A 21,768-nucleotide genomic window follows, 5' to 3' on the forward strand; every position below is an offset into this window, starting at 1 on the left:
TGGTGGTGCCCTCTTCCACCCAGCCTCCCCACAGGGCCCCCGGGCCTGGCGTCAGCCCACGCCAGCCCTTGCTGCTTGTTTGTTCTTTTCCTCTCCCTGGGGCTGGGAGTGGCAGGGTCGGGGGAACATTTCATCATCCTGCACACACCTGCGGCTCTGTCTTTCTGCCAGGCACGGCCAGGCCTATGCAGCTGGCTCCAGGAGCAGCCAGCGGGTGGTTTGTTCTCACCCTTCACTGGGCGGCACCATCTCCTGCCCCAGCCCCATGTTTTCTCCTGATTGCTGCTAACGAATCTGTCTGACTTGTGCCTAGGAGTCCTGGCTGAGAATCAGGCAGCCGTGGGCCTTGACCCTAGTCAGACACAGAAAAGGCCAGTCCCAGAGCCCCAGCGCTGACCAACTGTGCAGGCTCACATGCGCAGACAGACCCATAGGGGAAAACAAGCACAGAACAGGCCAATAGCACTTGCCACACCACACTGGGGGCTCTGCACACCTCTAGCCCAATGGCTGGCAAGGCTGGGGCAGGAGAGTTTTAAGGCAAGAGTGGAAGGCACTAGCTTTGCAGGCTGGCACAGGAACGGAGGCAGCACGAAGGGTCTTTGACAGATTGGTAAGGGGGCAAGGGTTTGCCCCTTCCCTATTGAGTGAGATGATTGATGTCCGTGGGGGAGCCATGAAGGGCCTCAAAGTCAAGACAAGCATGAATGTGCTGGAGCAAGGGGGAGCTGTGGAGAGGGGAGGCGAGACCGGCAGTGGGACAGGCTGGGAGAATGACTGGCAGAACATGATGGCCAGCTGGGGTGCAGGGGAGGATGGTGATCAAAGATAGAGGGCTCTGGGAAGAGCCCCCAAAACAATCAAGTGCTAGAAAACCTGCCTTCCAGCAAGAGACACCAAGCGCTCTATTAGAACATAAGAACGGCCATACTGGGTCAGCCCAAAGGTCCATCTAGCTCCATATCCCATCTCCCAACAGTGGCCAATGCCAGGTGCCCCAGAAGGAATGAACAGAACAGGTAATCAAGTGATCCATCCCATCACCCATTCCTCGCTTCTGGCAAACAGAGGCTAGGGACACTATCCCTGCCCATCCTGGCTAACAACCACTGATGGACCTGTCCCTCCATTAATTTATCTAGTTCTTCATTTAACCCTGTTATAGTCTTGCCCTTCACAACATCCACTGGCAAATTGTTCCACAGACTGACTGTGTGTTGTGTGAAGAAATACTTCCTTTGGTTTGTTTTAAACCTGCTGCCTATTCATTTAATTTGGTGACCCCTAGTTCTTGTGTCATGAGAAGGAGTAAATAACACTTCCTTATTTACTTTCTCCACACCAATCAATTTTATAGACCTCTATCATATCCCCCCTTAGTTGCCTCTTTTCCAAGCTGAAAAGTCCCAGTCTTATTCATCTCTCCTCATACGGCAGCCGTTCCATGCCCCTAATAATTGTTGTTGCCCTTTTCTGAATCTTTTCTAATAGATCTTTTTTGAGATGGGGTGCCCACATCTGCACAGAGTATTCAAGTTGTGGGCATACGGTGGATTTATACAGCAGCAATATATTTTCTGTCTTATTATCTCTCCCTTTCCTAATGATTCCCCACATTGTGGATAATTCTCTGAACACATCCACTCAATGACTCCAAGATCTCTTTCTTGAGTAGTAACAGCTAATTTAGCCCCCATCACTTTATAGGGACAGTTGGGATTATGTATCATAGGGGTAGCTGTGTTAGTCTGAATCTGTAAAAAGCAACAGAGGGTCCTGTGGCACTTTAAGACTAACAGAAGTTGGGATTATGTTTCCCCATGTGCATTACACATTTATCACCATTGAATTTCCTCTGCCCGTGGGTTGCCCAGACCCCAGTTTATTTAGCTTCACACAGAGGTTAAGGGTTGACTTGATCTCCTTCTCTCAGGACCTCGTGGGGCACAAACATTAGGTGAGAGGCTCTTCAGTCTAGCAGAGGAAAGGCCACGACACCCTCCACCCCCATCGGACCAGCCCCCAAGGATGGACACCAGCCTCGGATCTCTCTGCGCTGCATTTATTCAGACCCCATGGAGGGCCCAAGCTGTGGGAGGTCACAGACCCCTCTGCCCTCAAGTTAGGCCCCCCCCACGCAGTTTCCCCTCTCAGCAGAGGGGGACACCACTGAATCACCACACCAGGGAGGGGACTGGCCCAAGCAGATCCCCACCCCCACCAGGCTGGAACTGGGGGCATCGCTCTCCATGGAGTGGGGATAATTCCAGGGTAGAGAGCAGGGAACAAGCCCTTCCACACTCAGAGACCATCAGTAAGGGAAGGAATGCACTGGGCTTAACACCTGCCTGGGGAAATAAGGCACTTAGAGGGGATGGGGCCTTGACTTCCCAGCCACCAGCGAGAAAATCAGTGGGGCAGGCACCCTGCCAGAAACAGCCTGGCCCATCCTTGGGGCTGGAGAAAGGGGACCCCCTGCCAGACCCACCCGCAAACTCAAGGAGCAAGCCCCCCTCCCCAGCATGGGGCTGACAGCACAGTGTCGGGGTAGGGAGTCACTGGCCATCAGCCTTTCTTTGCGGGATGCAGCCCTCCATCTCCAGCGCCTCCGGCCAGCCTTCATACTTGTTGGTGCTCTTGCTGTTCTTGGTGTGCTGGGGGAGGGGACAGCCCACATTAAGGCAGAGAAGGGGCCCCCCAGCTTCTCCACCCCCCCTCAATCCCAGGGTCCCCCAGCCTCTTCCCCCATCCAAAGCTGTGACCCATTCCCCCGCTCCCCGAGGCCTCCACTCATGGGAATCTCTGCAGGCATGACAGGACACCCGCTGCCTGGCCCCAGATCTGCCCTTGGGAACGCAATCAGCTGGGGACGGGGAGAGGAGTGGGGCTGGGCCCCCGGCAAGGGGGAAATGGGAGGGTGGGGGGCTCACCTGCTCAAAGGGGCTTTTGTCCTGCACCCCCTTGGCCCCCACGAAGACCCAGCTGTCACGGAAGCCAAGCTCCTTGGCCACACTGCTGCCGAGCTCGCTGAAAATCCTCCGCGTCTCTTCGTTCATCCTGGGGGCAGAGCCCTGACTAAGCAGGAGGATCAAGGCCCTGCACCGAGCCAGCCAGGGCCCCCACCTTGGGTCTGGATAGGAGCTGGCACCCGCCAAAGGGGAAAGATCCCATTCCCCACCCCCCTGAGCCAGCTAGTCCTTGCCCTGGGGCCGGATGGGAGCTGGTGCCCCCTAGAGGGGAGAGGTCCCATATCCTGCCCCCCAAGCCAGCCAAGGCTCCCACCACTGGCCCTGAGGCTGGATGGGAGCCAGCACCCCCAGAGGGGTGAGGCCCTAGGCCCCATTCCCACCCCCCTAAGCCAGCCAGTCCCCGCCCTGGGGCTGAATGGGAGCTAGCACCCCCTCCCCCCACCAGAGGGGAAAGGCCCCACTGGGCCCACGTCCCACACCCACTTGGTGGCCGGGTCGTCGTAGGAGGCCACGAACACCAGGGTTCCCTCGTGCAGCGTCCGAATGAACTTCAGCAGCTCGTTGACATCTGGGGTGAAAGATGCAGGGGTGAGTGCAGGCCTGGGCCCCCCTGACCCACAGGGTACCCCTGAGCCTCCCCCCAGGTTCCTGCGTGTCACACAGACCTCCCATACCAGGGTCTCCCACCTGGAGCCCCCATGGATACCCCCCGCCCTCCAAGCCTCTCCCACAACATCCTTAGGGGCCACCCAATGACCCCCAGCCCTCCTCCCCCACCACATTCCTGCCTCTCACACAGACTCCCCACCCCCTGTGCCAGGGTCTCCCACCTGCAGCCCCCACAGATTCCCCCCCCCCCCGACATCCTCAGGTGCTGCCCCCTCTCACCTCCAGCCCACATGTCGAAGAACCTGGCGTCAATGAGCTCCCCATTGACCCCTGGAACCAGAGAGAGAGAGAGAGTCAGAGCCTGCCCTGCCGCAGCCCCCCTCCTTCCCCAGGCCAGCTCCCCTTTCCTGGCCCCCACCCCCTCTTCGGCCCCCCCTCTTCCCCAGCCCCCACCATACCCTCTCCCCTGCCCAGCCCCCCCCCCCACCCCACCCAGGCCACAACAATGTTCCCCCTCCCCCCACTCACCATTCACCAGGGCGATGTTCAGGCCCCGCCCCACATTGTTCTTCACGCTGCTCATTAGCCTGGAATGAAAGTGAGGTGAGAACAGCCCACCCACCACCCACAAGAGCCTGGACGCCTGGGTTCTCTCCCTGGCTCTGGGAGGGACGTGCTGTCCAGTGGGTTGGGGGGGGCTGGGAGCCCGGACTCTTGGGTTCTCCCCACAGTTCTGCCCCTGATTAGCATGCTGCCTTCTCTCACCTCCCCATGCTGAGCCCCGAACCCCGCGACTCACATTTTATCCTCCAGGCAGATCTTGGGCCCGATGACGTTGGCGGCACCACTGACCAGGCGGAAGGCGAGATGCTGCTCAGGGCAGGGCTGCGGGAGGCCACACTTATACCTCCTGGGCCGCGGCTCTGGGGAGGGGGGTGGGGAGATGTGGGGAGGTCGCCAAGACACCCTCATGTCACACACCACCCCCCGTGGTCCCCTGGGCTAGACAGCTCCCACACCTGTCAAGGGTGCAATGTCCCCACCATGGGGGGGAAGTGCTCCTGGGAGGGGGACACTGGTGGGGGAACGTGAGCTGAGGGACACGGGACCAAGGGAGTCACCTGTTAAATGGGGGGGTGCTCCTCCCTCACCCTATGGGACTGGGACACCCTCCACCCCTGCCAGTAGGGACACCTGGGGTGATGCACTGGGGTCCCTGCCCCTGTACCTGGGACCCAGCCCCCTGCTACCACAGCCCCCCATGGGGTCCCTGCTCCCAGTCTGGGACCCAGCCCCCCCCCCCACAGCCCCCCATGGGGTCCTGTTCCCGGCCTGGGACCCAGCCCCCCGCTGTCCCCTGCCATGAGGTCCCTGCTCTCAGCCTGGGATCCAGACCCCCACTGCCCCCCGCCATGGGGTCCCTGCTCCCGGCCTGGGACCCAGACCCCGCTGCCGCTGCCCCCAACTCCCCAGGCCAGAGACTCACTGTTGTGTCTGCTTCTGGCTCCCGCCCTGCCTGAGGGGGCAGCGCTGGCCTGAAGGGGCACAGCCGAGCTTCCCCAGCCTGACACTGGGGGCAAGAAGAGAGGGGGCTGGTGAGGGGAGCGGGGAGCACCCTGGAGCCCAGCCCCCCGCCTCTCCCCAGACTGGGCTGCCAGCCAGGACCCCCTGCCCCCCGCATAGCAGCTCCTCCACCAGTCACTCACCTGCCGTGGGGGGGTTCTCAGGGCCTGTGGGGAGAGAAAGAGCATCCGCGGTGACCCACAGTGCAGTGTGCCCAACCTCCACCACCCCGCTGGGGGTCCAGAACTTGGTCCCAGTGTCCTTCCCCCCTCCACCCACTGCTTGGGGGGCAGGAGTCCTCCCCAGGGGAAGATCTCCCCACCCAACCCTGCCAGGATTCAGGGCCTTGTACCGTAGCACGGGGTCAGTAGCATAGCTGGGGGGGGAGCAGGGGGAGCGGCTACTCCCCCACTGAGCACAAGTGGCACCTTTTTAATTTTGAAGTGTGGGGGGGGGGGCGGACATAAAAAAAGGTGCCACCCACTGTGGCTCTTGTACTCACCTGGCGGCGCTCCGGGTCTCCGGCGGCATTTCGGCGGCGGGTCCTTCAGTGCTGCCGAAGACCCGGAGCGAGTGCAGGACCCGCCGCCGAAGTGCTGCCAAAGACCCAGAGTGCCGCCCGGTGAGTACAAGGTGGAGCGAACGGGGGGGCGGACATAAAAAGAGCCTTTTTTATGTCCGCCCCCCCGTTCGCTCCACCTGGCTATGCCACTGCACTGGGTGGTGTCATCACCTGTGGAACTCCCTGCCCCACAGGCAAGTGGGTGTCCTTGCTGGGAGAGGGGGGCGCTGCAGCCCCTGGCCCCCCATCCCAAGGGCAGATCCCTCCAGGGGGCACCCCTGCCCCTGCCGCTAGAGCCGTGGATGACGTTGCCCTGTGGAACTGCCTGCCACAGGATGCCCGGCTACCATGGCAGAGTGGGGGAAGCTCTTACTGCTGAGGAGCTGCTGGAGGCGAGAGAAGCCGCTCTGGGTGCCCAGCAGGAGGCTGACGAGGATCCAGGTCAGCCCGGCGGTGAGGATGATCACGACCACGCGCAGGGGACCTGGGGGGAGGGAAGGAGGGGGTCAGAGCCGGGACATGAGGCACAGGCAGCCCCCCCAGAGCAGCACTCCCCCCTTGCTGCAAACCCAGCCCCCCCCATCCAACCCACACCCAGCCCCCCCAACTGGTACGACCCCCCCATCCAACCCAGTCGCCCCCAACTGCCCACACCCAGCCCCCCACAGCCAACCCAGCCTCTCACCTGCCAGTCTCATGGCACCGTCCAAGGGGCCCCCGGCGGAGGGGGGGGGAGGAATCTGAGCCCAGAGGAACCGGAGCTGGAAGGGCAGTGACGGGTCAGTCAGAGTCTAGAACCGGCCCAAATCCTGTGACCCACCTCCCCCCACAGCCCCCATCCCCTCCAGGGTACTCCAATCCCCACAGCCCCCCAATACCCTCTGTGACAGTTGCAGTCTATATGGTTTTATAAAATATGCTAATGAGTGAATATAATATAACTGGAATATTCTTCATGCAAAAGGTCTCTTGTAAGGTATCATTACAAAGCTTATAATCTACTGAGTGTGATTATCCGATTTGTATAACTGTACCACTCTTGTATCTGAACCTAGAAATATGAAATATAACTCCGAGGGCCTATTGTCATTTGGCAAGGCGTGAGCCATTAATGGTGGTTTGGAATTTTGATGACTCCCATCAGCCAGGACAACTGACTGCAGATGGCTGTTTTACCTGTGAGTCTTCCTGTATACGTGTGTGCTGGCAAGTGGACAATGAAGTCTTGCAGTGACATGTGATCATGTCACCTGAACTGGAATCCATCTTTAACCTGGTGTCTTTCCATTGAGAAGGAGGGGATGGGAACCCAGAGAGGGATAAAGGATTCCCGACTTATGCAAAGAGGGAGAGAGGGGAGCCATCATGAAGAATCCCCTAGCTACCACTTGAGCTGGAACAAGAGCTGTACCGGGGAAGGGGTCCAGTCTGAGGAAAAAAATTACTGAAGCATCTCTGAGGGTGAGATTGTCTGTATTCAGTTTGGTTAGACAGATCTGCGCATTTTATTTTATTTTGCTTGGTAATTTACTTTCTTCTGTCTGTTACTACTTGGAACCTACTTTCTGTATTTAATAAAAACACTTTTTACTTATTAAATTAACTCAGAGTATATGTTAATACCCAGGGGAGCAAACAGCTTTATACAGGGTAAAACGGATTTATTTGGGTTTAGACCCCATTGGGAGTTGGGCATCTGAGGGTTAAAGACAGGAACACTTCTGTTAGCTGCTTTCAAGTAAACCTGCAGCTTTGGGGCGAGTGATTCAGAGCCCGGATCTGTGTTGGAGCAGACGGGCGTGTCTGGCTCAGCAGGACAGGGGGCTGGGGCCCCGAGCTGGCAGGGAAAGCGGGGGCAGAGGCAGGGCCGGCGCTTCCATTTAGACGACCTAGGCAGTCGCCAAGGGCGCCAGGATTTGGGGGGGGCTGCATTTTGCCGCCCTTGGCAGCAATTTGGCAGGGGGGGGGTCCGTCCGCGCTCTGGGTCTTCGGCGGCAATTCTGCGGCAGGTCCTTCACTCGCTCCGGGACCTGCCACCGAAATGCCCCGAAGACCGGGAGCGCGGAAGGACCCCCCCCGCCACAGAATTGATGACGACGACCGGGAGCGCAGAAGGACCCCCGCCTAGGGTGCCAAAAACCCTGGGCAGAGATAGTCTTGGCACATCGGGTGGCAGCTCCGAAGGGGGTTTCTGTGATCCAACCCATCACACCCTCACACCACGCCTCCCCCAACAGCCCCCCATCTCCCCCAGGGTACCCCAACCCCCACAGCCCCCCCAATACCCTCACACCCCGCTTCCCCCACAGCCCCCCATCTCCCCCAGGGTACCCCAACCCCCACAGCCCCCAATACCCTCACACACACCGCTTCCCCCACAGCCCCCCCATCTCCCCCAGGGTACCCAACACCCTCACACCCCACTTCCCCCAACAGCCCCCTATCTCCCCCAGGGTACCCCAACCCCCACAGCCCCCCAATACCCTCACACCCCACTTCCCCCAACAGCCCCTATCTCCCCCAGGGTACCCCAACCCCCACAGCCCCCCCAATACCCTCACACACACCGCTTCCCCCACAGCCCCCCATCTCCCCCAGGGTACCCCAACCCCCACAGCCCCCAATACCCTCACACACACCGCTTCCCCCACAGCCCCCCATCTCCCCCAGGGTACCCAACACCCTCACACCCCACTTCCCCCAACAGCCCCCTATCTCCCCCAGGGTACCCCAACCCCCACAGCCCCCCAATAACCTCACACCCCACTTCCCCCAACAGCTCCCCATCTCCCCCAGGGCACTCCAACCCCCACAGCCCCCCAATACCCTCACACCCCGCTTCCCCCACAGACCCCCATCTCCCCCAGGGTACCACAGCCCCACAGCCCACCAATACCCTCAAACCCCGCTTCCCCCACAGCCCCCCATCTCCCCCAGGGTACCCCAACCCCCACAGCCCCCCAATACCCTCACACCCCGCTTCCCCCACAGCCCCCCATCTCCCCCAGGGTACCCCAACCCCCACAGCCCCCCAATACCCTCACACCCCGCTTCCCCCACAGCCCCCCCATCTCCCCCAGGGTACCCCAACCCCCACAGCCCCCCAATACCCTCACACCCCGCTTCCCCCACAGCCCCCCATCTCCCCCAGGGTACCCCAACCCCATAGAGTCCCCCCGTAGCCCCGATACGCCCCGTGTGCCCCCCACATCTCCCAACCCCACCGATACTATCACACACCCCACCAGCCCCCGATACCCCCTAATCCGCCTGCCCCCCGGCACTGCTCACCGGGCGGATCCTGCCTGCGGCGGCTCCAGCTCCGGCTCCGGCTCCGGCGGGCCGCGGCCCGGAGCAGGGAAGAGCCGAGCGAGCCCCAGAACCCGCCTCCCGATTCTCCGCCCCCAGCCCCGCTAGGGCCCGCCCCCGGCTCCGCCCCCGCCTATCGCCACCCTCCGGCTCCGCCCCCCGCCCCGCTAGGGCCCGCCCCCGGCTCCGCCCCCGCCTATAGCCACCCTCCGGCTCCGCCCCCCGCCCCGCTAGGGCCCGCCCCCGGCTCCGCCCCCGCCTATAGCCACCCTCCGGCTCCGCCCCCAGCCCCGCTAGGGCCCGCCCCCGCCTATAGCCACCCTCCGGCTCCGCCCCCCGCCCCGCTAGGGTCCGCCCCTGGCTCCGCCCCCCCGCCTATATCCACCCTCCGGCTCCGCCCCTCGGTACCCGCCCCCGATCCTCCGCCCCCTCCCCGCTTGGATCCACCCCTGGTCCGTCTCCACAACCCAGCTCCACCCGCATTGCGAGGGGGGGGTCTGTGGCAGAGCCCCCCCAGGTGGCAGTTTCCAGCGGGGTGCACAAAGAGAGGCTGGAATTGGGGGGTTTGTTAATTAGCCCTTAATTATTCCGGGCTAGGCAAAGTGGTGATAATGTGGGGGTCCTGTAGGGCGAGTGGGGACTCTTCCGGGGGGGGGGGGGTGGAGAAAAGTGTGTGGGGATCTCTCCCTGGAGGGGCCCAGGACACTGGGGTCCTATCCCCAGGAATAGCCCCATGGGCCATCTAGCCCAGTGTCCCAGCTCCCGCAATTAATGAATCTTGGAGATGGGGGGGGGCAAGCTGTTCCCACACCTCACCCCAGAAGTGGCTGCATCTCAGCACTGGTCAAAGGGTCTCCGTATAACCAGCCCCTTTGCCCTGCCATAAGGTGTGTGTGTCAGCGCTGGGCAAGGGGTCACTGTATAACCAGCCCCTGCCCCACCCCAGAGGGGCCGAGTTCCAGAGCTGGGTGAGTGGTTCCCATATAATCAGATCCTGCCCGAGGTGGCCACAGACGAGTGCTGGAGTATGCGGTCTCTCTCTCTCTCACTCACTCTCACACACACACACACATTGGTGGGCTCTTGTTTACCACTTCCCATTCCCCTAAGGGCCACAGATGTGCCCTGACCCACATGGGACCCTGCCAAGCCCTAGGCCTCAGTGAACGAGTTACCCACCTCCTCCATGGGCCACAAACACCAACCGCCACCACCTTTCCAGGTGGCATTTTAACCTGTCCCCTCCAAGGAAAAATAAATTGCAGCCTTCTCCCTCCATCTCCATACCAGGACTCCTGGGTTCTCTCCCAGCTCTGGGGGCATACAAGTATTTCTTCTATAGACATGGGGCTGGGGGCTGCTGCGAGCTCTAAGCTGAACAGCTTTGTGCCCAGCAGAGGGCGCTGTCCTGCCGTATCAGCCCGGAGATGCTGGGCCCAGCCCCAGAAGCTGGGGTGGGGCGAGGCCCTGGGGCGCTTGAAATCCTGCTGGTTTGCCAGCCCCTGGTATGTGAACCCAGGTGTGGCCCTGCCCGGTTCTGGTGTAAACAGCCCCTCTCCACTCTAACCCACGAGACCCCACTCCCCTCCCAGAGCTGGGGGGAGAACCCAGGAGTCCTGGCTCCCAGCCCTCCCCAGCTCTAACCACCAGCCCCACTCCCCTCCCAGAGCTGGGGGGAGAACCCAGGAGTCCTGGCTCCCAGCCCTCCCCAGCTCTAACCACCAGCCCCACTCCCCTCCCAGAGCCAGGGAGAGAACCCAGGAGTCCTGGATCCCAGCTTCCACCCCACCCCACCCCGTCGGCTCAGCCAGCCGCGTGTCACTGTGCATCAAGCAATTAATGTGCTAAAAGCCCCGTGGATCATAATTAATCTTTACGAGACGGGGTCTGCGCTTGCCACAACCATCTCCCCTCCCCCATCCGCGTCAGGGGAGATTTATGGGGCGGTGGGGGGGGGGGGGGGAGACGAGACAGGGATGGGTCTGGAACATGTCTGAGGTTTGCATTGCAGGCGAGCGGTACATCGTGGGGGTGGGGATGGACATGCTGCACCCCTGAGCCCCCCTGAGCCACCAATCCAACAGCCCCCCCCAGCCCTGCACCCCTCTCCCCAACCACCCCCGCCCTCGTCCCCCCCAACACCACGTTCATATTTCCAGGCACCAAATCAGGCCTTGACCAGCCCCAAGAAACACACATGCACATCCCGGGCGGCCCTGGGGGACGGACACACACACACACACACACCCACACCCCTCTCTCTCTCTCTGCCGGCCCTGGGAGAGGCAGGGACCCAACAAGATTGCTAGAGAAGGACCCACAACTGTATTCAGCATTTCTGCTGCAGCTTGTGACATCACAATGCTGGGCCTGCCTTAATGAGAGTGGGTGGAGGGGAGGGGCTGCACCCCCCCTCACCGGGGAAACTGAGGCACTTGGGGCTGAGGTATGAACCCAGACCCCCCCCCCAACTGCAACCCAGTAAACCTCCACTTCCCCCCAGAGCCACGGTGAGAACCCAGGAGTCCTGGGTCCTCCCCAGGCCCCAAGGTTGTGTTATTAGCTGGGCCTTGGCATGGCTCAGGCAGGGCGACATTAATGATGCTGGAGCTGTTATTAATGGGTCTGGGGTCTGCCCAGGTGAGGGGGCTAATGAACAGGGCTGGCACCATGCCAGGCTGAGCTGGGAACCAGGAGCGCAGCCAGGGGCCAGAGCCAAGCTGGCGCCCTAAGGGAGAAAGGCCCTGGTGCCCCATTCCCAGCCCCCCTGAGACAGCCAGGCTTGAACCCATCACCCCTGCCCAGCTCTCCCCCCACACATGCCCCCCCATAATTGGCTCGGTCCCTCTGCTCCTTATAGGATCCTGGCAGTGAGCCAAGGACCCTCCCCCAGCCCCAATTTCTGTTATCCTGGGAGGAGGGTGTTTGGCACCACCCAGCTACCTGTTCCAGTCCTGCCTGGCCCCAAACTAGCCTGGGGGCTATGGGGGGCGCCGTGGGGCAGGGAGCGGGGTGGGTGTGCTGGGCAGGGGACACTCTCTCCTGACAGGCAGGGCCGGGCAGCAGGGGGCGCTGTGCTGCCCGGTCTCCCATCCAAACTGTAAACTGGGCTTTCCCTGCTTAGCAGAGGCCTGGTTAGCCAGCTCCAGCTGCAGCTGACAGGTGTGGGGGGGTCCCAGGGGCGCTCCCCCTCCCCCACCTCTGTCCATTAACCTCCCATCAGCTGCCTGGCCGGAGAGCAGATGAATAATTAAAAATCAACAGGCACAGATGGTGCAAGCTCCAGGGGGAGCCCAGGGCCTGGCTAGCAGGGGCTGTGGGTCGGGAGTGAGGTCGGGGGGGTCCAGGGCCGGGGAGCCCAGGGCTGGGCTGGTAGGGGCTGCGGGTCAGGAGTGAGGGTCGGGGGGGTCCAGGGCTGGGCTAGCAGGGGCTGCGGGTCGGGAGTGAGGGGCGCCGGCGGGGCTGGGGGGCAGGGGCTGTGGGTCGGGAGCGAGGGGCGCCGGCAGAGCTGGGGAGCCCAGGGCCAGGCTGGGAGGGGCTGCGGGTTGGGAGTGAGGGGCACCGGCGGGGCTGTGGGGCAGGGGCTGTGGGTCGGGAGTGAGGGGCACCGGCGGGGCTGGGGGGCAGGGGCTGCGGGTCAGGGGCTGCGGGTCGGGAGTGAGGGTCGGGGGGGTCCAGGGCTGGGCTAGCAGGGGCTGTGGGTCGGGAGTGAGGGGCGCCGGCAGAGCTAGGGAGCCCAGGGCCGGGCTGGGAGGGGCTGCGGGTCGGGAGCGAGGGGCGCCGGCAGAGCTGGGGAGCCCAGGGCCAGGCTGGGAGGGGCTGCGGGTTGGGAGTGAGGGGCGCCGGCGGGGCTGTGGGGCAGGGGCTGTGGGTCGGGAGTGAGGGGCACCGGCGGGGCTGGGGGGCAGGGGCTGCGGGTCAGGGGCTGCGGGTCGGGAGTGAGGGTCGGGGGGGTCCAGGGCTGGGCTAGCAGGGGCTGTGGGTCGGGAGTGAGGGGCGCCGGCAGAGCTAGGGAGCCCAGGGCCGGGCTGGGAGGGGCTGCGGGTCGGGAGTGAGGGGCGCCGGCGGGGCTGGGGGGCAGGGGCTGTGGGTCGGGAGCGAGGGGCGCCGGCAGAGCTGGGGAGCCCAGGGCCGGGCTGGGAGGGGCTGCGGGTCAGGAGTGAGGGTCGGGGGGGTCCAGGGCTGGGCTAGCAGAGGCTGCAGGTCGGGCTGAGGGGAATGGGTGCCTGACTTCCTTTAAATCTTCCTTTAATTCCCCCTCCCCACCCGGTGCTGAAGGACCCATCACTTACTCATCCAGCTGACACCACGACATCTTTCACCTCCCTCCACCCCGCCCCCGCCCGCTTCTGAGGCAGATGCCAGAGCGGGACCGGGCCCGAGCCCCGAATCCATCCCGCCCCACGTGAGGCAGAGTGAAATCGCCCCCCTGAGCCATCCCAGCTCCAGCACCAGCAAGAAGCTCCCCCTTGGAGAGAAACTGCCCCTCTTCCCGACCTTCCTGACTTCGCCTCCTGGGCCCTAAGCCCCTTCTGCCATCAGCTTTTCCTGTTGTCCAGTGGTGGGAAGTTCCTCTGGATTGTCGAGCATCATGGTTCAGTCAGATTCAAACAGCAGCTTCTTATCCCGGCGTTTGGTGTTAGAACTCCCGCCGCCCCAGCCCTGCTCTGTTGGGGGGGGGGTCCGTGCGGGGCCTGGCATGATGGGGACACCCCGAGCTCTGTCGGGGGGGCTCTGTGTGGCCCCCACCATGGTATATGATCCCCCCCCCCAACACAATGGCCCAGTTGGGGGCGGTTAGTTTTTTTCCAGCACTTTAATTAGCAAAAGAAAAGTTAATTATAAAATGAACAGAGAAAACAGCTGCGTGGGAGCGGGGGAAGGGGTCTGTCCTGCTTCCCCCAAATCTCAGGGGGGGGAGCTAGGCCCCCCCTCCCCGAGCCCACACGCAGTACGACTATTTACACAGATATCGCGGGGGGGGGGGGTTACACTGAAATTTCTTACACCCGGGATTAAATGTACACCGAACCCCCCTGAGACGCAATAAATTATTCAGTAATTAAGGCACCACGTCACCGGGAAAGGGGGCGCTGGGGAGGGGCTGGGGAGGGCAGTCCCTGGGACAAGGGGGTGCTGGGGGAAGGGCTACAGAGGGGGTCTCTGGGCTGGGAGAACTGGGGGGTGGGGCTGGGGAGAGGGGTCCCTGGGACATAGGTTAAATCTCCAATTCCCATTGTCACTGTCACCAACACAAGAGGCAAATTCCAACAGCTATTTGGGGGGTGCTGTACAGGGGGGAGGTGGGGGACTCCTTTCAGCTGCTGGCCTGGGGGTGCATTGGGGGGGTCATACAGTACTGGGGGGCTGTACAGTTTTGGGGGCGGGGGTCCGGTATTGGGGTGGAAAGGGGGGTCATTGCTCCAGCCCAGCCAGATCCGCCCCCCAGCCCTGTCCCCCCGTCACACCCCCCATCGCCACCAGCGGCCCCTCTGGGTTATTGCTACGAGGCCCGGTCCCGGTGGCATTGGGGAGATCCCCCAAAAAGTCAGCCTGCCCCTGAGCCAGGGGTCGAAGGTCACATTGTCTCGGAGGAGGTCGAAGGTCACGTCACCCCGGAGGTCGAAGGTCGCACTGGCTGGCCATGGGGCCAGCCCCCCTCAGCTGTTGGTGGAGACCAAGGCGATGACCTGCTCCAGTCGCTGGCGCAGCCGCTGCTTCCGGCAGCTCCCATCCCGCTCCAGCGCCGTCAGCACCTGCGGGCGAGGGGCAGGGTCGGGGCACCGGGGGGGTCTCACCTCCCATCCCGTGTGCTGGCAGAGCTCGCCCAGCGCCGGGCGGGGGGAGCAGGGAGAACTGGGGGCAGTGGGGTGGGGACTTGCCCAGCGCCTGGCTGGGTTGGTGGGACTGGGGGGCGGGGGGGCAGTGGGACAGGGGGAGCAGGGGGAACTGGGGGCAGTGGGGTGGGGACTCGCCCAGCGCTGGCCAGGGTTGGTGGGACTGGGGGGCGGGGGGAGCAGGGGGAACTGGGGGGCAGTGGGGTGGGGACTTGCCCAGCGCCGGGCGGGATTGGTGGGACTGGGGGGCGGGAGGAGCAGGGGGAACTGGGGGGCAGTGGGGTGGGGACTTGCCCAGCGCCAGGCGGGATTGGTGGGACAGTGGGGCGGGGGCTCCTTCAGCGCTGGGCGGGGTTGGCGGGTCTCACCTCCTGGCAGTAGCGCCCCACATGCTGACAGAGCTCGCCCAGCACCGGGCGGGGTTGGTGGGACTGGGGGGCAGGGGGGCAGTGGGAACTGGGGGGCAGTGGGGCGGGGGCTCACCCAGCGCCAGGCGGGGTTGGCAAGGGGGGGTTGGGGTTCAGGGGGTGCGGAGCAGGGGGGTGGGGGCAGCAATGGGGGGGGTCAGGGGTCTCACCTCCTGGCGGTAGCGCCCCACGTACTGGTAGAGCTCGCCCAGCGCCCCCAGGGTGTTGAACTCCCCGGCGTGGAGCCGCGACTGCTCCCCGAGGTAGGCGTCCATGTCTTGGTCGCTGATGGGCGCCATCCTGGCGATGTCCCGGTAGTACCTGGGGGGCAGAGGGTGAGGGGGGGCAGGGTCACCTCCCCCCATTGCTCTTTCCTCCCACTGCCCCGTTACTCCCTCCCCCCGCATCCTGGTGCCCCTCCCCTCACTGTCCCCCCACGGCCCTGTTACCCCTTCTACCCCCCAACCCCTGTATCCTGATGCCCCTCCCCCACCTCTCCCCCCATGAGGGAGCCCCCTGTGTCGGCCACTCCCCCCCAACCCTCCTGCTCATCACAGCTCCTCCCCTGCCCCCCACTCTGCCCTACAGTGTGCCCCCAGCTCTCGCTGTCCTCCCACTCTGCCCCCTGCCTGGCTCCCCCCACTCACCGCTCCACCCAGCCACGGTAGCCGGGCAGGTCCTTGGCATAGAGCAGTTTGGTGGAGGGCGAGTCCTTGCCCAGGCGCTGGGGCGACGTGGAACATGAGTCCATGAACGTCTGGGCCACCACGGAGAGACACGCGTCCGTGATGCTGCTCTTGTGCACGTCGAACACGAACTGCGGGTTCTTGATCACGTTCACCCAGAACCGCAGGGGCAGGCTGGGGGGTCAGGAGGTCAGAGAGTGTCAGAGACCCCCCCGGGACCCCCAACACCCCCACAGCCCCCCAACACCCTGATCGCTTTCACCCAGAACTGCAGGGGAAGGCTGGGGGGGCAGGGGGTTAGAGAGTGCCAGAGACCCCCCGGGACCCCCAGCTCCCCCATCACCCTCCCCAACACCCCCACAGCCCCCCAATACCCTGATCACATTCACCCAGAATTGCAGGGTCAGGCAGGGGGGACAGGGGGTCAGAGAGTGCCAGAGACCCTCCCGGACCCCCAACACCCTGATCGCATTCACCCAGAACCGCAGGGGCAGGCGGGGGAGATGGGGGTCAGAGAGTGCCAGAGCCCCACCCCCCTGGCACCCCGAGCCCCCCCATGGCCCTCCCCACCCCCCCCAACACCCTGATCACGTTCACCCAGAACCGCAGGGGCAGGCGGGGGGGGTCAGAGCCCCCGAGCCCCTCCAGGGGTCTCACCAGTTGCTCTTCCAGGTGTGCCGCACGTCGGGGTCGCTGATCTGGCGCCGATCCGCCTGCTCGTCCAGGAAGTCGAACATGTACTTGATGGGCAGCGGCAGGGCGCTGGCTCGGTGTGCCGTGCTGAACAGCGTCTCGAACAGGTCATCCACGAACTTCTGCAGCGTGCCCTGGGGGCGCCGGGGGTCAGACTGGCCCGGGCCCCCCTGCCACACATGGCCCCGCCCTGCCCCCCGCATGGCCCCCCAGCACAGCCCCTGGACCCTGCCCCCACACCCCAATTCCCCTCACCCCAGGACATGACCCCAGGTCCCTGCACCCCGTACCTTGGTGGCCAGGAGCCGGGTGAGGTAGATCTCCGACACCATCTTGCTGCCACCCTCCTTGGGGTCGCCCAGCGGGTCGTGGCTGCGGACGAGGTGCCAGAGCCGGGTGCCCCCGTCGCGCTCGGGGCTCAGCATGGGGGCGCGGGAGCGCAGGCTGTCGGGGCTGCTGGATGGCCGCAGGAGGCTCTCTGGGGCGGGGGGACGGGTCATGGGGAAGCATCGGAGCCCAGAGCCCCCTCCGCCCCCTCCCTGCCCATCCAGCCGGGAGGCCATTTTGACTACCTCCCCAACCAGTCTGGATGCAATAAGGGGCGGGGGGGGGGGATCAGGGCGGGTCTTCTGATTGGGGCAGGTAGGGCCCGGGGGGGTAGGGGCTTAACAAGGTGTCTGGGATGTGGGGGGCAGCCACTCCCCCCAGCTTCCAAAGTCCCAGCCCCACCCTCCCACAAGACCATGTTGCTCTAGGGCAGCTAGGGTGACCAGATGTCCCAATTTTATAGGGACAGTCCTGATGTTTGGGTCTTTTTCTTATCTAGGCTCCTATTACCCCCCACTACCCTCCCGATTTTTCACACTTGATGTCTGGTCACCCTAAGGGCAGCACACGCCCCCTGTCATGTGTGGAGGGGTTGGTCTCTGCGGGGCAGGCAGGGGGGTCCCTTGAGGGGTCCAGGGGGCCTTACCGTAGCGGCTCAGGGAGCGGCTGAAGGTGCAGGAGTTCGGCAGGTTGCACCCCGAGACCTGCCGGGGCGCCAGGGCCACCTTGGAGCCATCGGTCACCTGGGGGAGAGGCAGCAGGTGAGGGGGGGGCAGGGCCATGGGGGCTGTCTGAGGACGATGGGGGGTGCCTGCCCCAGGGCGCTGCTGCAATTCCAGGCAGGGTGTGGGGTAGGGATGGAGGTGTAGGGCCATGGGGGGGGCAGTGAGGGGGCCCTATGTGGGGGCCTGTCCCAGGTGGTAGGGCCCTACCGCATTGACACATTTCCATTTGGGGTGTGGATGGGGGGGGGGAGCAGGAGGTTATGGGAGGAGCGGGGGGCTCTGGGAAGGCAATGGGGAGAGCAGGGGCTTGGCGGCAGTGGGGGGCTCTGGGGGGTCCCTGCCCCACCTGGTAGAGCCCCAGCATATTGAACTGCTTCCAGTTGAGGTGTGGATGGGGAGCAGGGAGCTACAGGGTGGGCTGGGGGGCAGTGGGGGGCAGCTCTGGGGGTTCCCTGCCCCACCTGGTAGTGCCCCAGTGTGTTGAGCTGTTTCCAGTCGCCCTCAATGCGGCTCGTGGCATCCTCGTCCTGCAGGAGGGTTCGGCTCGACCGGCCCTGGCGCCACTCTGGGAACGGGGTGTGTGTCAGACCCCCAAATACAGCCCCACCCCCATCAAACGCCCCTTGGGCAGCAACACCTGCCCCCCACCCTCCCGAGGCAGCCTTGTGCCCCGAGCCTCCCCCCCTTGTGCCTCCTATATACCCCACGGCCCTCTGGGCCCCAAACCCCATTATCCCTTCCCCAGTGCCCCCCCCGCATGCTCAGCTCTGTGTCGTCGGCCCGGGGGCGCTGGGAACAGGGACCCCGCATGTGCCCCCCATCTCCCCCGTACCCAGCTCCGTGTCGTCAGCCCGGGGGTGCTGGGAACGGGGGACCCCCCTGTGCCCCCATCTCCCCCGTACCCAGCTCCGTGTCGTCAGCCCGGGGGCGCTGGGAACAGGGACCCCGCATGTGCCCCCCATCTCCCCCGTACCCAGCTCTGTGTCGTCAGCCCGGGGGCGCTGGGAACGGGGGACCCCCCTGTGCCCCCATCTCCCCCGTACCCAGCTCCGTGTCGTCAGCCCGGGGGCGCTGGGAACAGGGACCCCGCCCGTGCCCCCATCTCCCCCGTACCCAGCTCCGTGTCGTCAGCCCGGGGGCGCTGGGAACAGGGACCCCGCATGTGCCCCCCATCTCCCCCGTACCCAGCTCTGTGTCGTTGGCCCGGGGGCGCTGGGAACGGGGGACCCCCCTGTGCCCCCATCTCCCCCGTACCCAGCTCCGTGTTGTCGGCCCGGGGGTGCTGGGAACGGGGACCCCCCCATGCCCCCCATCTCCCCCGTACCCAGCTCCGTGTCATCAGCCCGGGGGCGCTGGGAATGGGGGACCCCCCTGTACACAGCATCCAGCAGCTTCTCCTTGGCCTGGGTGACGGTGTCGCAGTTCAGCACCTTCACGGGCACCTCGGGGCCACCAGGGGGGTCAGGGCTGGCACAGTACAGCGTCTGGGGGGGATGGCAGGTCAGGGGGGTCCCTTCAGTCTGAGTCCCCCTCTCCCAGGGTAGGAGTCACTCCCTGCCCTCCCCTCCCCCCTTTTCCAGTCCCCACCCCCTGGAGTTTCTAGCAGAGGTGTGACTCGGTTTCTCCACCCCTGGACTTTGATCCCTCCCTGGGGGAGTGACCCATGGGTGGGGGAATGACATGCCTGGAGCCCCCCAAAGCGATTCCCCCCCAGTGTTGGGTGCCAGGGGGCAAATGGGATTTTGGGGGGCTGCTGAAGATGCAGACAGGGGGACACAGGGTTGGAGGAGGGCCCCCAGCCCCACTAGGAGATGCGTGGGGGCCAGAGAGGTCACTCTCCAGGGTTCCGATAACAGCTGGGGCATGGCCCAGCGCCTGGGCAAATGGGGTCCCCCAGCCTGACACCCCTCCTGCCCCCTGCCCCCAGCTGACCAGGGTCTTGTAGTCGATCTGCTGGCGGATGAGCTTGTCCTCGCTCAGCGAGTACCGCGCCTCCCCCGTCACCGCATCCATCGGCCCCTTCTCCATCTGCTGCTTGATGGCACAGAACAGCAGGAACAGTGGCTCCCCGGCGCACTCCTGGGGGGGCATTACTGCTGAGAACCCAGGCGTCCGGGCTTCCAGTCCCCCCTGCTCTAACCACCAGCCCCCCTCCCCTCCCAGAGCTGGGGAGAGAACCCAGGAGTCCTGGCTCCCAGCCCCCTGCTCTAACCACCAGCCCCCCTCCCCTCCCAGAGCTGGGGAGAGAACCCAGGAGTCCTGGCTCCCAGCCCCCTGCTCTAACCACCAGCCCCCCTCCCCTCCCAGAGCTGGGGAGAGAACCCAGGAGTCCTGGCTCGCAGCCCCCTGCTCTGACCACCAGAGCCCGCTCCCCTCCCAGAGCCGGGAGAGAACCCAGGAGTCCTGGCTCGCAGCCCCCTGCTCTGACCACCAGAGCCCGCTCCCCTCCCAGAGCCGGGAGAGAACCCAGGTGTCCGGGGGGGGGGTGGGGGTGGGCTCCCAGGCCCCACCCCTCTCTCACCTTCAGGAACCGATGCAGCAGGAAGGTGAACCAGTTTGTCAGCATCTTCTCAGCCACCGACTCCGTCCTGGGGGAGGGAGAGACCGGGGACCCAGGAGTCCGGGTTACTGTGGGTCACGGGGGGCGGTTCCTGGGCGGGGTCTCACCTGGAGAGCACATGGCTCGGCAGGTTCCCTGTGGCAGGATGGGGGCCCGAGGAATGGGGGTTCCGGGGGTTCAGGGGAACAGAGGAGATCTGGGAGCACAGAACAGCAGGAACAGCGGCTCCCGGGCGCACTCCTGGGGGGGGCCTTACTGCTGAGAACCCAGGTGTCCGGGCTTGGAGGGTCCCAGGGAAACAGGGGCTCCCGGGCAGTCCCGGGGGTGTCAGGGAGGTCCCAGGGGAACGGGGGGAGGGGTCCCAGGGGGTTAGGGGGCTCCCCAGGCCCCACCTGCGCAGCAGCAGCTTGGGATGGGCCCGGTTCTGCAGATTCTTCTCGATGAGGTCGGCCAGCAATTGCTTGAGGACGCCGGTGGCGTAGTCCAGCCGGCCCTGCAGGGCCACCAGCGTGAGGGAGGCCACGGCCCCCCGGTCCCGCATGGAGAACCCGCGCTGCCCCTCCAGCGTGTGGATGAAGGTCAGCAGGAAGGGCCGGCAGTGCAGGAGCTGCCCGAAGAGACGCAGGCCCCGCTCTGCCCCGGGGGGCGCCTGGGGGGGGCACGGGGTGAGATACAGTCCCCCCCGCCCAGCCCCCGCTCTGCCCCCCAGTCCCTCCAGCCCAGCCTAGAGCCCGCTCTGCCCCGGGGGCCGCCTGGGGGGGGCACGGGGTGAGATACAGTCCCCCCCGCCCAGCCCCCGCTCTGCCCCCCAGTCCCTCCAGCCCAGCCCCCGCTCTGCCCCCCAGTCCCTCCAGCCCAGCCTAGAGCCCGCTCTGCCCCGGGGGCTGCCTGGGGGGGGCACGGGGTGAGATACAGTCCCCCCCGCCCAGCCCCCGCTCTGCCCCCCAGTCCCTCCAGCCCAGCCTAGAGCCCGCTCTGCCCCCCAGCGCCCACTCTGCCCCCCAGTCGCCCCAGCCCAGCCTCCCGCTCTGCCCCCCACTGTGCTCCCCAGTCCCCCATCCCAGCCCCCCGCTCTGCCCCCCACTGTGCTCCCCAGTCCCCCTGTTCTTCCCCCCAGCCCAGCCCCCGCTCTGCTCTGCAGCCCACCCTGGCCCGGCCCCCGCTCACGTGGCCATGGCGCAGCATGGGGGGCTCCTCGCCGGGGAACAGCACCCGCAGGGCGTACGTCCGATAGTCCAGGAACGGGATCTTCACCCCGTCCAAGTTGTTCGTCAGCTCGTTGATGTCGGTCTGCAGCTCTGCAAAGGCTGGGGGAGGGCGGGAGGATCAGGGGGGGGACACCCGACCCTGCCCTTCTCCCGTGCAGGGGCAACCGCTCGCCCTCCATCCCAACGTCTCCTGCCCCCCAACTCAGCACATGCCTAGCACCACAGCAGGACCCCCCAGCCCCACCCTCCCTGTGCTCCTGCCCCCCAGCCCAGCCCCCTCATCTTAGCCCCCTCTGCCCAGAGCCCCAGCCCC

General features: G+C 64.8%; 2 protein-coding genes across 3 annotated transcripts in view; both read right to left on the bottom strand.

Moving 5' to 3' along the window:
• Positions 1-2,046: 2,046 nt before the first annotated feature.
• Positions 2,047-9,027, bottom strand: FAM3A (FAM3 metabolism regulating signaling molecule A). 2 transcript variants are annotated; one of them, XM_054014923.1, is made up of 11 exons: positions 8,995-9,027; positions 6,389-6,464; positions 6,077-6,187; positions 5,285-5,308; positions 5,065-5,148; positions 4,378-4,501; positions 4,107-4,165; positions 3,858-3,908; positions 3,453-3,537; positions 2,931-3,057; positions 2,047-2,654 (listed from the first exon to the last, which is right to left on the bottom strand). In XM_054014923.1, the coding sequence occupies exons 2-11, from the start codon at positions 6,399-6,401 to the stop codon at positions 2,556-2,558; spliced, it is 777 nt and encodes a 258-aa protein (XP_053870898.1). In that variant the 5' UTR covers positions 6,402-6,464; positions 8,995-9,027; the 3' UTR covers positions 2,047-2,555. The 2 variants fall into 2 exon arrangements, with proteins under 2 accessions (XP_053870898.1, XP_053870899.1); XM_054014924.1 differs by lacking the exon at positions 5,065-5,148.
• A 4,782-nt stretch (positions 9,028-13,809) lies between these two features.
• Positions 13,810-21,768, bottom strand: part of PLXNA3 (plexin A3) — a 29,221-nt gene continuing 21,262 nt past the window's right edge. Inside the window, 12 exon segments of the mRNA XM_054014914.1 lie at positions 13,810-14,768; positions 15,427-15,577; positions 15,904-16,116; positions 16,600-16,769; positions 16,926-17,113; positions 17,609-17,705; positions 18,149-18,252; positions 19,012-19,171; positions 19,620-19,766; positions 20,209-20,275; positions 20,640-20,896; positions 21,415-21,554. Of these exon segments, the coding sequence (XP_053870889.1) occupies positions 14,673-14,768; positions 15,427-15,577; positions 15,904-16,116; positions 16,600-16,769; positions 16,926-17,113; positions 17,609-17,705; positions 18,149-18,252; positions 19,012-19,171; positions 19,620-19,766; positions 20,209-20,275; positions 20,640-20,896; positions 21,415-21,554 (1,790 nt within the window). The 3' untranslated portion in view covers positions 13,810-14,672.

Source organism: Malaclemys terrapin (genome assembly GCF_027887155.1).
Source record: "Malaclemys terrapin pileata isolate rMalTer1 chromosome 20 unlocalized genomic scaffold, rMalTer1.hap1 SUPER_20_unloc_1, whole genome shotgun sequence".
Lineage (NCBI taxonomy): Eukaryota > Metazoa > Chordata > Testudines > Emydidae > Malaclemys > Malaclemys terrapin.